The sequence below is a fragment of the Thunnus albacares genome, chromosome 4, assembly GCF_914725855.1.
Source record: "Thunnus albacares chromosome 4, fThuAlb1.1, whole genome shotgun sequence".
Classification (NCBI taxonomy): Eukaryota; Metazoa; Chordata; class Actinopteri; order Scombriformes; family Scombridae; genus Thunnus; species Thunnus albacares.
The window spans coordinates 384,894-399,893 of record NC_058109.1 but is presented as its reverse complement, the minus strand read 5'-3'; the positions used below and the strand labels follow the sequence as shown (position 1 = coordinate 399,893).

Below are 15,000 nucleotides of genomic sequence, written 5' to 3'. Positions count from 1 at the left end.
GCTGTGACTGATGGATTGATTGATTGATTGATTTGAATCTGAAGTCTGTGTTTCACTCTCGTACCGTGAACAGCAGGTTTAGTTGATAAAATGCTGGACTAAAGCTCCAGCGCTGCTTTCCTGTCCTGACGTTTTGCTGCTGACGTGGTCGTCCAGCTCGCCGCCGGACTCCTGCACAGCGACACCGACAACATTAAAACCAGGGAACCTCTTCAATCTGATCTTTGACCCAAACAATATGGCTTCTGTTTGACATTTAACTGGACTCTTCACAGGAAACCAGTCATCTGCATATAAAGACGTGACCGACCAACATCTACCGCCTACTTCCTGTCTGTCAGATGAGACTCATCATTAAAACCAACAGCTGTCAGTTTAGACAATAAAATAACACGATCAGCCGTCTGTAGATTCTTTGTCTCTCATGTAGTTAAATACGTGAAGACGTGTGGGCGGAGTCAGAAACCAGACTGAAGCTTCATATCGGACATTGAGTGACGACAGGAAGTTATCAGTCAGATCAATAATCTGAGACAGAGTTCACCATATAGAAACAGGCGTAAAGTTACAGTGATCTAGTTTACTGGAGTCTCTTAAGAATCCAGCCCATAATATTATAACGAGACGCCATCGGCCTGAACGCCTGCTGAGAGTCGTCCTGCTGGTGGAGCCTGCTGGGATTGTCTGCCGGCTCTCAGTGTTTAAACGATGTTACTGGTTTTTGTTGTTGCTGCTGGAGAGTCGTTCCTGCGTTCTACAGTCGTCTCAGTAAAACACGGCTTGTTGTTGTTGTTGTTGTTGTTGTTGTCCGTTTATCTTCTCGCTTCATTCCAACTCTGATCATTCTCGTTTTTCCTGTATTTCACATATTCTCTCCTCTGAAGAACCTGCAGAACATCATCATTCAGCCAGTCTGTAGCTTCTAATGTAGACACCATGTTTCATCAGCTCGTTTAACTCGTTAACGACGGCTGATCTGATGTTTATGGCGTTTGTGGCGTTTGTGGCGGTTTCAGAACATCTTTCCTGGTTTAAATCAGAGCTCCGATGTGTCACCTGTTCTTTCAGGTAAAGTGATCACGGCGGCGTTCGTCCCTCTGCCCGCCTACCACCAGCTGTTCCCAGAGTCCGCCACCGCCACACAGCTGCTGGCCCCGCCCCCGCGCCGGTGACTCATCCGACGCTGCCTCTGATTGGACACTGGACATTATACCCCACCCCCTTTTATATCCTCCTCTCTTATTGGTTGACACAAATGTTTACTTACTGGTTCCAGCTGTTGATTTCATTAGCATTTGTGGGCGTGGCGTCCCGCCAGCCCCGCCTCTGTTATATTGTCCAATGATTGAGCTCCGTGAGCTGCGAGGCCGGCTGAAGATGGAGTCAGCTGATTGGTCGTTATTTAACTGTTTTCTAAGATTTGATTAAATTTTATTTTGAAGTCAAACAGAGTTGCTGCGTCTTCTTCTGCTGACAGGAAGTGTCAAAATAAAAGCCTTTCATCAGTTATAATCCTGTTTACAGCCGACAGCAGGTGTCCAGGTGTGTTCTGCACATACCTGACGTTCTGTCACTTTAATTACAGAGTGAAGAAGAGTTTACAGCCAACATGATGTTCAAGGTTCTTTACTGGAGAGTTTCCAGTCGATGCTTCTTCATCTCATGCATGTTGTATTTCAGCTTGAAGCAGAAAGACAGAACCAGTCGATGGTGCTAAATGTTCACAATAATAATTAAAATGGATTCTAACGTCAGTGTGAAGATGCTAAAATATTTATTATTATGTAGATGATTTTCTTTGCATCAGGAGGAAGAAACATTCAGACCTGAAATATTTCTCAGGTGGTAAAACGTCCGACTGATGTCATCTAGTGATGTTTATCCTGAAATTCTTTTAAATACACAGAAACATGTGAGGAGGATGTTTTTCTAAAAGATATGAAAAAGAAGCAGGAAGAGACACAAACATGATTTAGAACTTAAATTACAAATATTGCAGTAAAGTTTCAGACTGGAGGTCGATCATCTTCATTTCTTATAATGTGAATATTTCAACTTCTTTCTGAAAATATTGCAGCTTTTCTACGACGGGTTGAACCAGACGACCTTCAGGTTGTTTGTGTTTATCTTTCATTCACAAAATGCAGCTGAAATGTTTTAAAATATCAATAAGGACTCAACTTAAACAACAAAATATTAATATTAGTCGACGTTTTAGCTAAGTTGTAATATTTGCATCGTGTTCTTAACAGCGTCAGTGAGTCCTGAATAGTTCGTATCAATACTTTTAATGATCAAACTTCCTCCGTTATTGATGAGCTCTGTCCTGATAAAACCAACATGACTCAGCTCAGGTAAAGTCTGAAGATGTTAATCAGCTCGTCCAATTGTGACGTTTGGTGAAAATGCAGGAGGACATCAGGTCGGCAGGAAGTGACATCACTGTGGTCGTTACTGTAAGACTCGTTAAAATGTGAACTTTATTCATTGTGTGTCGCTCATCGTTTATTAACGGAGACAGACAGGTGAGCTCTGATGTCACAGTTCAACTCTAGAAAGAAAAAAACAGCTTCATGTATTTTATGACGTTTATTTTTATTTAAAACTCAGGAGACAAAGAGCAACAGACGGAGTAAAAACAACAACAAGTGATTCGTCAGCCGGCTGGTTAACGACCAGGTGACCTGCAGGTGATCGGATCAAAGGTCGGGCTCGTTCAGGTGGACGACGGTGACGGTGATGTCATCGCGGTACCTCCTGGCCAGGTCTGCCGGCAGGCTCAGCATCTTGGTCAGGCGGTTCAGCGCCACCGCTCCGTACCCGTCGTCCCCCAGGGCGTGGCGAAGCAGGTGGGTGGCGGCGTTCAGGTCCTCCAGCACTGACAGAACCCGCCCCTTCCTCTCCAGCAGGAGGCGCTGCAGGCCGCCCAGCGTCACTCCCACGCCGGGAATTATGGGTCTCTGCTGCTGAAGACCTGTACAGCAACAAATTATGTTAATTGTAGCGGTTTGGACAGTTTGAATTACCTTCAACCCCACAAAGGATACATGATGAACTCATGACCCTAAAAATATGCTTTCAAAAGACCTTTTGGTATCGTATAAACAAACACAAAATGAACACTTCAATAAAGTTAATAAGGCCAAACACACAAAATGATATTAGAGCACTCACACAAAACAACAAAACTCTTCAACAAATCAGCCCAGGTCCATAAACAAAGATAGTGCTCCGTTCCGGGTTTTTCCTGTTTCTCAATACAGTTCAGTTTCAAACAAAAATAATCCGCCTCGAGTTTTCCTGGAATTCCAAACAAAACTCAAAATAAGGAAGTCAGTTCAGCTTTTCACTGTCCTACCAACCCCAAAAGCCTTCAACTGCTTTCACGATTTACACTTCGACTGCTTTCGTCGTTTACGCTTCGACTGCTTTCACGGTTTACACTTCGACTGCTTTCACGATTTACACTTCGACTGCTTTCATCGTTTACGCTTCGACTGCTTTCACTGTTTACGCTTCGACTGCTTTCACTGTTTACGCTTCGACTGCTTTCACGGTTTACGCTTCGACTGCTTTCACCGTTTACGCTTCGACTGCTTTCACCGTTTACGCTTCGACTGCTTTCACCGTTTACGCTTCGACTGCTTTCACCGTTTACGCTTCGACTGCTTTCACGGTTTACGCTTCGACTGCTTTCACGGTTTACGCTTCGACTGCTTTCGTCGTTTACGCTTCGACTGCTTTCGTCGTTTACGCTTCGACTGCTTTCGTCGTTTACGCTTCGACTGCTTTCACTGTTTACGCTTCGACTGCTTTCACTGTTTACGCTTCGACTGCTTTCACCGTTTACGCTTCGACTGCTTTCACGGTTTACGCTTCGACTGCTTTCACGGTTTACGCTTCGACTGCTTTCACCGTTTACGCTTCGACTGCTTTCACCGTTTACGCTTCGACTGCTTTCACTGTTTACGCTTCGACTGCTTTCACTGTTTACGCTTCGACTGCTTTCATCGTTTACGCTTCGACTGCTTTCACTGTTTACGCTTCGACTGCTTTCACTGTTTACGCTTCGACTGCTTTCACCGTTTACGCTTCGACTGCTTTCATCGTTTACGCTTCGACTGCTTTCACGGTTTAGGCTTCGACTGCTTTCACGGTTTAGGCTTCGACTGCTTTCGTTGTTTACGCTTCGACTGCTTTCGTTGTTTACGCTTCGACTGCTTTCATCGTTTACGCTTCGACTGCTTTCACGGTTTAGGCTTCGACTGCTTTCATCGTTTACGCTTCGACTGCTTTCACCGTTTACGCTTCGACTGCTTTCATCGTTTACGCTTCGACTGCTTTCACGGTTTAGGCTTCGACTGCTTTCACGGTTTAGGCTTCGACTGCTTTCGTTGTTTACGCTTCGACTGCTTTCGTTGTTTACGCTTCGACTGCTTTCATCGTTTACGCTTCGACTGCTTTCACGGTTTAGGCTTCGACTGCTTTCGTTGTTTACGCTTCGACTGCTTTCATCGTTTACGCTTCGACTGCTTTCGTTGTTTACGCTTCGACTGCTTTCACTGTTTACGCTTCGACTGCTTTGACTCCGTCTTTTAGAGCTAAACCTTTCAGCTGATTTAAACTGCTCTTCAACACTTCAGCTGCCGCCTCCGCTCCTTTCAGTGTTGACACATTAAACTGCACTTCCTGTATTATGTGCAGTGGACTCAGACGTCAACAGACGGTCTGTAATTGTTACCGACCGCCGGCGCCGCGTCTCGGTCTGCATGATCATCACTGACCTGTCAGTTGTTCTCCAACCAGCTGGACGACCGTCTGCCGGTGCATCAGCTCCCAGAGTCCGTCGGTCGCCAGGACCAGGAACTTGTCAGAGGGTGTGATGTGGTGTCGGGTGACCTCCGGCCGGGCGCTCAGGTACGGCGGGGTCAGGTAGTGCGGTGGGAGCGTGCGGGCCGCCTCGTTGACCACAGACAGGACGTCCGGTCGGGTTTCGTAGATTTGACTCAGCATGTCTGCGCTCCATTTGAAGCGGACGTCGCCGAACGCCCTGAACGGCAGCAGCAGACCCAGCAGGCGGTCGTGGCGGACCGCCGTCCTGCGCTCCGACGGCGGGTGCTCTCCCAGAATCCTTTGCAGCTCGTCGGGGTTCTGTGCGTTGTGGTCGTTGGTGAGGCTGACCGCCGACCAGCGCCCGTCCGGATCCTGGACGCCCAGCACGGCCCGGCTGTCCCCCAGGTTGGCCACGTGCAGGACGCCGTTGGAGACGTGGGCGACGCAGGCCGTGCAGCCGGACAGCGCCACCCGCAGGGGGGAGGACGCCTCCCCGGGGAGGGACACCCGTCTGTGAACAGAGAGATGAAGAGGACATCTTCTGACGTTAGCGTCTGTTACAGTCACATGACGGGAAAAACACATCCAGCAGCCGAGAAACAGAAAGCATGAAATCATAAATATCTGATGTTTAATATTCGTCCTGTTAGTTTTATCAGGAGCAGATTCATTTAATATTAATATTAATATTATCTGATAACTTAGTGTTTAGATATTAATAATAATATTAATAATAATATTAATAATAATATTCACACTAAATCCAACTTATAAACCTCAAACTGCTTCTTGTCTGTTGATTGTTGGTCTTAAAACCAGCTGATAGAAGCAACACTGCTGCCTGCTGGACTGGTGTGTGTGTGTGTGTGTGTGTGTGTGTGTGTGTGTGTGTGTGTGTTAGTGTATTTCAGATGCTACCTGGTGGTGTGTGAACGTGCACATTAAAGGACAAGTTCACAATGTTAAACCAACAGTCAGTGTGTTTCTTGCTGTAATCATACTGACCAGTAGAAGATCCTTCATAATGACCTCACAGTTTAAATCCACAGTCTGAAGCTAATATGAAGCTTCAGCGTCCAAATGAGTCAAATCAAGTAGATATCTTTCAACGTTACAGTCTTTTTAGTGTCAAAGTTCCTCTTTTTGTTACTATACTTCCACCTGCAGCTCAACAGGGAAACACTGTCCGAGGAAACACAAAGAGGGAATTTGATGCTAAAAAGACTGTAAATGTGTCAGATATCCACTTGATATGACTAACTCAGACTGCTGAAGCTGAATAGAAGCTTCACACAGACTTTAAATGACTGTGTGGACACACTGTGGATTTTATCCTCCATCACTTCCATTGAAAACACATTTGAAGGATCTTTAATATCCAGTATGAACAGGAGGAATGATTACAGACACCTGACTGCTGGTTTAACACACTGGGAACACTGGGAACACTGGGAACTCGTCCTTTCAGTGCTCATGACTGCAGGTGGGTGTGTTCGGACGAATCAGCTGGAGCTTCATGAACTGACGTGAACCCAAACAAAAGGTCTGTTTCCTCGGTTGTTTCTGGTTGTAGCGCCGCCTACGCAGCTGGAACTGTGTGTTTATGTGTTTTGGCTTCAGCCAGACGTTGAATCCAAACATCTGGCGTGTAAATGAGACATGACGACATAAAACACAGTAAAGCAGTTTTAATGGAGACTACAGCGCAGGGACCTGGATGAGGATGCGGACAGGTGGACCTGGGCCTCCACAGACAGGTCGTAGTCGAGGCGACGGAAAGCGTTGACCAGCGCTGAACTCAACCTGCCGCCATCCTGCAGCCAATCAGAGAGCAGAAAGATAACGACATCTCAACATGAGAAAGTTGTAAAGCTACATTCATTTCCTGTCTGAAGGGAACCTCCTCTCACTGCTGACTGTGGTTTATAAAGGCAATAATCTAATATTCTTTATAAAGGCAATAATCTAATATTCTTTATAAAGGCAATAATCTAATATTCTTTATAAAGGGAATAATCTAATATTCTTTATATCTATATAATCTATTTCTTAGTGCACACGTACACTTTTGTTTTGGATCCTGCACAGTTCTATATATATGTATTAATATGAGGTTGCAGGCACCAGAGATGTCACACTGATCTCTGACGTCTAGTTTTCTAGTTTTGTTTCTCTCTTTGATGAGGTTACCTGGTCATCTTCCTCGTCCTCCTCATCCTCCCCCTCCAGCCTCTCCTGCCAGTAGTTTCGGAGGCTGTGGAAGGAGGTCGCTCCTCCGTCGGGGCAGCTGTGGTCTTGGGGATGTTTGTGCCACTCCAGTAGCGGCGGTACGGCCCGTTCCTCCTCCACCGCCCGCTCCAGCTCCGCCAGCGTCCGGAGCGGCAGCGCCGCTACCGCGATGTAGTAGAACAGCCTCTGGCTGACGGCGTGCGCGCACGCTGCGCCCGCGTGCCCGTCAAACACGCCGAACAGCACGCCGCCACGGCCCGGCAGGCAGGTGGCGCTGCTGCGACGGTCCTCACCGGGGTGGTTGGACGGCAACACGTTGCTATGGAAACCAAGGACACCGTGGGAGGCGGGGCCTCTGGGGAAGGTGTGACTGTACTCGTTGGCCTGGCAACAGAAGACAGACAGTCATCCACCAATCACAGGCTCCTCGTGCGTGTGTGTAGGTGTGTGTGTGTGTGTAGGTGTGTGTGTAGGTGTGTGTGTGTGTGTAGGTGTGTGTGTGTGTGTGTAGGTGTGTGTGTGTGTGTGTGTGTGTGTAGGTGTGTGTGTGTGTGTAGGTGTGTGTGTGTGTGTGTGTAGGTGTGTGTGTGTGTGTGTGTAGGTGTGTGTGTGTGTGTGTGAGTGTAGGTGTGTGTGTAGGTGTGTGTGTGTGTGTGTGTAGGTGTGTGTGTGTGTAGGTGTGTGTGTGTGTGTGTGTGTGTGTGTGTCTGTGTGTGTGTGTGTGTGTAGGTGTGTGTGTGTGTATGTGTGTAGGTGTGTGTGTAGGTGTGTGTGTAGGTAGGTGTGTGTGTGTGTATGTGTGTAGGTGTGTGTGTGTGTGTAGGTGTGTGTGTGTGTGTAGGTGTGTAGGTGTGTGTGTGTGTGTATGTGTGTAGGTGTGTGTGTGTGTGTAGGTGTGTGTGTGTGTGTAGGTGTGTGTGTGTGTGTGTAGGTGTGTGTGTGTGTGTGTGTGTATGTGTGTAGGTGTGTGTATGTGTGTGTGTAGGTGTGTGTGTGTAGGTGTGTGTGTAGGTGTGTGTGTGTGTGTGTGTGTAGGTGTGTGTGTAGGTGTGTGTGTGTGTGTGTGTGTGTGTGTGTGTGTGTGTGTAGGTGTGTGTGTGTAGGTGTGTGTGTGTGTGTGTGTGTGTGTAGGTGTGTGTGTATGTGTGTAGGTGTGTGTGTGTGTGTGTGTAGGTGTGTGTGTATGTGTGTAGGTGTGTGTGTGTGTGTGTAGGTGTGTGTGTATGTGTGTAGGTGTGTGTGTGTGTGTGTAGGTGTGTGTGTGTGTGTGTGTGTGTGTGTGTGTGTGTGTGTGTGTGTGTGTGTGTGTGTGTGTAGGTGTGTGTGTGTGTAGGTGTGTGTGTGTGTGTGTGTGTGTCTGTGTGTGTGTGTGTGTGTCTGTGTGTGTGTGTGTGTGTGTAGGTGTGTGTGTGTGTGTGTGTGTGTGTGTCACGTGGACGTCACAGTTGTAACACCTGGAAAGTTTCTTTCTACAACACAGAAACGCTGCTCAGATCAAACACATGAGGCTGTTATTGTGTCGTATGTTCAGTTAACAGCAGCGTTCATATCACGCTTTGACGGATCAAATATTTTCTACATCAGTTCAGCTATAAATCAACAACATGCGCAGCAGCATCAGACTAGAAAGGTTTAAAGAGGCGCCGCGTCTGTTGACTCTTCCGTCCTCGCAGCACGTATAATATGTTTAAAAAGAAATCTCAGAAGTTTCTTTACAGACGTTTAGTAAGAAACATCCATGCTGACCACCGCCGTTAAGCTATCTGCGCTAAGTGCTAGCCGAGCAGCAACCTCCAGACGTTACTGGTCTTTAAAAGCTAATAGCATCACTACATGTAACAAGCTAACGGGTTAACTCACTCATGATGCAGATGGTCATAAACACACTCATGTCTGTAACAGACAACAGGTGCACTAGACTGAGGAGTCGATGTCACATGACTGCAGTTCAACCAGGTAGTCTCAGCATCCAGCAGGTAGAGGCTGACTGGCAGAAGGAGATTATAAAATAAATAAATAAAATTCATAAAATGATGATTATGAAGAAATGATCATTAGATACCACTAACTGAGGCGCTGCCTGCCCTGAATCAATAATAAGGAAATAATGTGCACATCACTAATACGCAACCATCCGAGACGACAGTAGATGCTGGATCTTCAGTTTCATTGCTGCCTGCTCACATTAATGAGAACATGATGGAAGTTCTGCCTCTTTTTACACTGTGGAGACGAGTTCACTACTGCTGCAGCTCCACCTCCACCCACGACTACAGCTCCACCTCTACCTACAGCTCCACCTCCACCTACAGCTCCACCTCTACCTACAGCTCCACCTCCACCTCCACCTACAGCTCCACCTCTACCTACAGCTCCACCTCTACCTCTACCTACAGCTCCACCTCTACCTACAGCTCCACCTCTACCTCTACCTACAGCTCCACCTCTACCTACAGCTCCACCTCTACCTACAGCTCCACCTCTACCTCTACCTACAGCTCCACCTCTACCTACAGCTCCACCTCTACCTCTACATACAGCTCCACCTCTACCTACAGCTCCACCTCCACCTACAGCTCCACCTCTACCTACAGCTCCACCTCCACCTCCACCTACAGCTCCACCTCTACCTACAGCTCCACCTCTACCTCTACCTACAGCTCCACCTCTACCTACAGCTCCACCTCTACCTCTACCTACAGCTCCACCTCTACCTACAGCTCCACCTCCACCTACAGCTCCACCTCTACCTACAGCTCCACCTCCACCTACAGCTCCACCTCTACCTTCAGCTCCACCTCTACCTACAGCTCCACCTCTACCTCTACCTACAGCTCCACCTCTACATACAGCTCCACCTCTACCTACAGCTCCACCTCTACCTACAGCTCCACCTCCACCTACAGCTCCACCTCTACCTACAGCTCCACCTCCACCTACAGCTCCACCTACAGCTTCACCTCCACCTACAGCTCCACCTCTACCTCTACCTACAGCTCCACCTCCACCTACAGCTCCACCTCTACCCGCCTTGGCTGTTTGAAAAACTTACAGCCAAAGTGAGAGATGATGTGAAAGCTGCCTGCAGAGTTCAAACTCCTACTAGACGCCAACATCATCAAAGATCTACGTGTCACCAGTCGATGTGACTCGATGGAAGGAGTCGGCGAGAACACGGATGTGTTTGACCGACTGCTACCTCGTTCCACACATGGAGGAGCAACCATGTTCTCAACCATTAACCTAGCAGACGCTGACTATCAGATACAGTGAGCTAGCTGTGGGCTAGCTTCAGCACCCTCAGTGTTTCAGAGGATGATGTCCATGGCGCTGCAGGATCTACCTACATACTGCTAGAATTAATTGCAGCAAAACCAAAACCAGAAGAAACTTGGCTTGATGTTGATGAGCTTCGTCTGTTCCTTCTTTAGAACACTTGGATCCTCCGGATGAGGTTCAGGTCTTGCTGTTGTGTTCAAAAAACATTTTAATGGCCGCCTGTTGAATCCGGATCATTTCTCCAGCTTTGAGGTGCAATTAATTAAAGTTAGCCTGACGAATCCCTTCTTAACTGCACTCGTCAATCATCCACCAAGAACACATAAAGACTTCATCCCACAATTTGCTGCCTGTCTTTCCAACATCATGCCCAACTTTGTCCTGATTCTTGGTGATTTCAGTATCCATGTTTGTTGTCCATCTACTGTCCATTACTGGCTCTACTCGCACGCTCCACCTGGTTTCAATGTCACAACATGGAAATGATTGATGCTTGTCTATCAGATCGTAGTGCAGTTTTATTTGAAACCTCTCTGCCTTCTTCTCCAGCTAAACCTCATCTCGCTGCTCGCTGCTCTCGCTTCATTAACTCTTCAACTGCCAATAAGTTCTCCGATGCCCTCATAGCTGCCCTCAATACCTGCACTATCGAGGCTTCTCCTCCTCATCTTAGCACAGAAGATCTTATTTCCTTATTTAACACAACCTGCCTTTCTATTCTTGACTCCATTGGCCCCCTTAAATCAAAAAAACCTAAACCTAGAAGCCCTGGCTTAATGACACCACTAACAGTCTAGAAATTACCTACATGACCAAAGGGTGGCCTCACTACCCAGTTAGCAATGAACTGTCCATGCATGAGTCACTTATTCTGACTGGGAGTCACAGAGTAGTGGTGCCAGTAAAGCTACATCTGGGCACATCCAGCACATGAGAGCCAGCAGACAAATCAGAGACTCAGAGACTTGTACTGGTGAACTAAGATTGATGCACTGGTACAGTCTGTCGTTTTCACCTGTGTGTCCTGTCAGCTGAATGACAACAAGCCTCTGCACCATTAACACCAGTCCCTTGGCCTGATGGACCCTGGCTAAAGTTGGCCCAGACTGGTCCTGCTGACTGCAGGTTTGCTGTTACCATGGTGGACCACTGTCAGGTCAGGGGAAGTTCAGCTTCTCAACAGTTATCACTGAAACACCTTCAACACAATCATCATTTTTTGTGCAGGAACTTCTGACAAACGGGCGAATCTTTCTGTAAATCTGCTGCTGGCTGTTGTGCAACCTGCACCGCACACGCGTGACAATCTGACCAGGCTCACTTAAGGTGGACTGACTTTTAAGGGGGACCAGCTTTTCTCATTTTAGTGACAATCTCAGCTGCTCCTCCAAGTTTCACTCAACTAATAAGATGATCAATCTGCTGCGTCTGATCGGAGCGCAGCAGTATCTCAGTGGTGAAAACACTACTCCATCTGTGTTTGGCTGCAGATTGTGGTGATGAGTGTTCATGTGGTGACTCTGTCGTTATCGCGTTTCACTGTGATTGGCTCAGCTGTCTCAGAGCTATGAAAGCAGTGATATGATTGGCTGAGATATTACTTAATAATCACCACACCTGCTGATCTATATTCAATCAGCCCGTCTGCACACACAGTCCCGCCTCGCTGTGCTTTGCACGGTGGATCTTTCTCACCTTTAAGATGCGGTTGATCTGAGCTGAGCTGATCTGTCCCGCCTCCTGCCCCATCCTGTACTTCCTGCTCCCGCTGGCTGCTGGGTAATGGAGTCCATGGAGCTCAGGGTGAGAGGGGGGGGACGGGGGGGACGAGAGAGAGCGGCACTGCTGGAGCTCGAACCTGCAACGTCCACTGAAGGTTCCAGTTCGTCCCAGCATGGCTGCACTGTTTACAGATGTTTATTTTAGTTCAAAAATACATGAAAATGTCAATAAAATTGCAAAAATATTCTGTGAATTTGTCTAATGTAAAATAACATGAAACATTTATAACTGTCAATTTATAGACGATTTTTAAAGGTAATAAATAGATTAGTGTACTTTTTTAACATAATCTATTAAATACACTAGATTTTCAAGTAAAATTACACAAAAAAACTCATATTACACTCGATATAATCTTAAAGTAGAATGATGCAATTACAGACCTGACTACCTGTTTTACATCAGTATTTTGACAGTATTTGTATTACAGTAGTGTCACTACATTTTTATAGGAAATGTAATTGTTGTCATAGGTGGAAATATCCCTATTTATCATTAAAAGGCCAAAAATGCACAACATTTCATGTAAAATTAAAGCTACAAACTATATTTTAATTACAGAAAATGACAGTATGTATTTTTATGAGGTGGATCTTTTCTGTTATTTACGGTATTTTATCAGCTGCTGCTGGAATATGACTTGTTTTTGTTTTGTTTACAGTGTTACTGGGAGTGTTTACCTGTGTGTCACCTGTTAAATGTTCTTTACAAACAGCAGCAGTAAAGATTCTGAGATGTTGAACAGAAGCTGAAACTCACCGGGTGTTTGTGTGTGTTTAGTTCCTGGTTAACTCTTCCTCCTCAGCTCCGGTAAACGTGTCACTTCAGTTTGTTTCACAGAGGTCAGGACCTTCCTTCCTTCCTTCCTTCCTTCCTTCCTTCCTTCCTTCCTTCCTTCCTTTCTTTCTTTCTTTCTTTCTTTCTTTCTTTCTTCCACCTGTCCAGCTTCTGGCTCGTGCAGCTGGTTGTTGGTATTTTCTCAGACTGTCTTTGTTTCGACCGCCGTGTTGTCCTCTGTGACCTTTGACAGTTTCCATATCTCGGTAATCAGTAATCTCTGTACCTCCTGCTGCTCGCTGAGGCCCCGCCCCTCACTGTGAGGCCCCGCCCCCTCCTTGTGACTGGGTTCAGTGTTTGTGAAAAACCTTTTTTCATATAAGTTTCATCCTTATTTTCATTAAGTTTTACATCAGAGACAGAATCAAACTGCTGTAGAAACACATGAAACACTGAAAGCATCAAACTGAGATTAAAGGAGTTCAAATAAAAACTAAGTTTAAATGCTGTTTGGTGCTGAAGTGAAAGTGTTTAAAGAGTTGAGGGTTTAAATGTCTTCTTTCCTTTCGTAACTGTTGACTCTCTGTTGACTCCCCATCTCCCACTGCTGGTTTCCAGTTTCACAGCACACGCAGCTTGAAATCCAGACGTTGCGAATCTAGAAGCTAATCAATAGTTTTTGACTTCAGAGGTCATTAAATTCACCTTACGCTCTGATTGGACAGCTGTTTTCTGATGTAGCCACCGTACCGATGAACCAACAATGTTGGTGATTTGTTTCCACACATCATCGTTCTTTTAATGGTTTGAGCAGCTCGTTAAATACACGTTGTAGAGAAACCGGAGACGCCGACCATCAGCGTTTCTTCTGTTTTGTGTTAAGTTACAGAGATATAAAGAACTGCAGCGTTTCCATTCATAGGCTCAACCTGGGCAGCCCACCCAGTTAGATCAAGACCTGCCCAGTTAGATCAAGACCTGCCCAGTTAGATCAAGACCTGCCCAGTTAGATCAAGACCTGCCCAGTTAGATCAAGACCCGCCCAGTTACATCAAGACCTGCCCAGTTAGATCAAGACCCGCCCAGTTAGATCAAGACCTGCCCAGATAGATCAAGACCTGCCCAGCTAGATCAAGACCTGCCCAGTTACATCAAGACCTGCCCAGCTAGATCAAGACCCGCCCAGTTAGATCAAGACCTGCCCAGTTACATCAAGACCTGTCCAGTTAGATCAAGACCTGCCCAGCTAGATCAAGACCTGCCCAGTTACATCAAGACCTGCCCAGATAGATCAAGACCTGCCCAGCTAGATCAAGACCTGCCCAGTTACATCAAGACCTGCCCAGCTAGATCAAGACCTGCCCAGTTAGATCAAGACCTGCCCAGTTACATCAAGACCTGTCCAGTTAGATCAAGACCTGCCCAGCTAGATCAAGACCTGCCCAGTTAGATCAAGACCTGCCCAGTTACATCAAGACCTGCCCAGTTACATCAAGACCTGCCCAGTTAGATCAAGACCTGCCCAGTTAGATTTCTCTCCTCACCACTAACACAGACGAGTTTTAGGAATGTTTTTTTCCAAAACAAGGAAGATGCTCCGACAGGGAACGCCGACCCTGCAAACAGGAGAGAACATCTGCAGACCAAACAGAGTCGACGTGTTTCCATCTCTTCAATATATTTTGAAAATGTAAAATGTATTTTATTATATAAATAGTTATTTATCTGTAAACAGAAGGCAACAAATCTACAGGTTGTGGATACAGAGATCAATGAATTTACAGGCAGGTACATCTAGAGATCAATGAAACTGGAGGTCGCTGCATCGATTGGCTTTGAATCCAGAAGCTGCTGAAAATCCTCCTTCCTGTCCAGTCATTCACAAAATAAAATGACTGAATCATGAATCACTTACAAAAAACACTCTTGAAACTATTTTCTTCATGAGCCAAAAAGCTTCTTTTCTTCTTCTCTGTTTCAGTGCGTCTCAGCTTCTTCAGGAAAATATGGATTATACTGGATTACACACCATTAGACAAAAATGTCCTCACTAGATGTCTCTGATAGTGTTGTAGATAAATTTAAGGAAGCAATTCCATC

General features: G+C 46.3%; 2 protein-coding genes across 10 annotated transcripts in view; one reads left to right on the top strand and one right to left on the bottom strand.

Annotated features, from left to right (window-relative positions):
- The window catches only part of LOC122981450 (RNA-binding protein 39-like), a 25,126-nt gene extending 23,679 nt beyond the window's left edge, over nt 1-1,447 (top strand). For 7 of the 9 annotated variants that reach the window (XM_044350186.1, XM_044350184.1, XM_044350190.1 and 4 more), the window contains one exon: nt 105-340. In XM_044350186.1, the coding sequence (XP_044206121.1) occupies nt 105-253 (149 nt within the window). In that variant the 3' untranslated portion in view covers nt 254-340. Of the gene's footprint in view, nt 1-104; nt 341-1,068 lie in introns of those variants that run through there. The other 2 variants (XM_044350189.1, XM_044350187.1) reach the window with 1 other exon arrangement.
- A 1,127-nt stretch (nt 1,448-2,574) lies between these two features.
- LOC122981449 (pyruvate dehydrogenase [acetyl-transferring]-phosphatase 1, mitochondrial-like) lies at nt 2,575-13,163 on the bottom strand. The gene is made up of 6 exons (XM_044350183.1): nt 12,883-13,163; nt 12,037-12,244; nt 7,024-7,446; nt 6,547-6,647; nt 4,785-5,344; nt 2,575-2,974 (listed from the first exon to the last, which is right to left on the bottom strand). The coding sequence occupies exons 2-6, from the start codon at nt 12,235-12,237 to the stop codon at nt 2,700-2,702; spliced, it is 1,560 nt and encodes a 519-aa protein (XP_044206118.1). The 5' UTR covers nt 12,238-12,244; nt 12,883-13,163; the 3' UTR covers nt 2,575-2,699.
- Nucleotides 13,164-15,000: the final 1,837 nt, after the last annotated feature.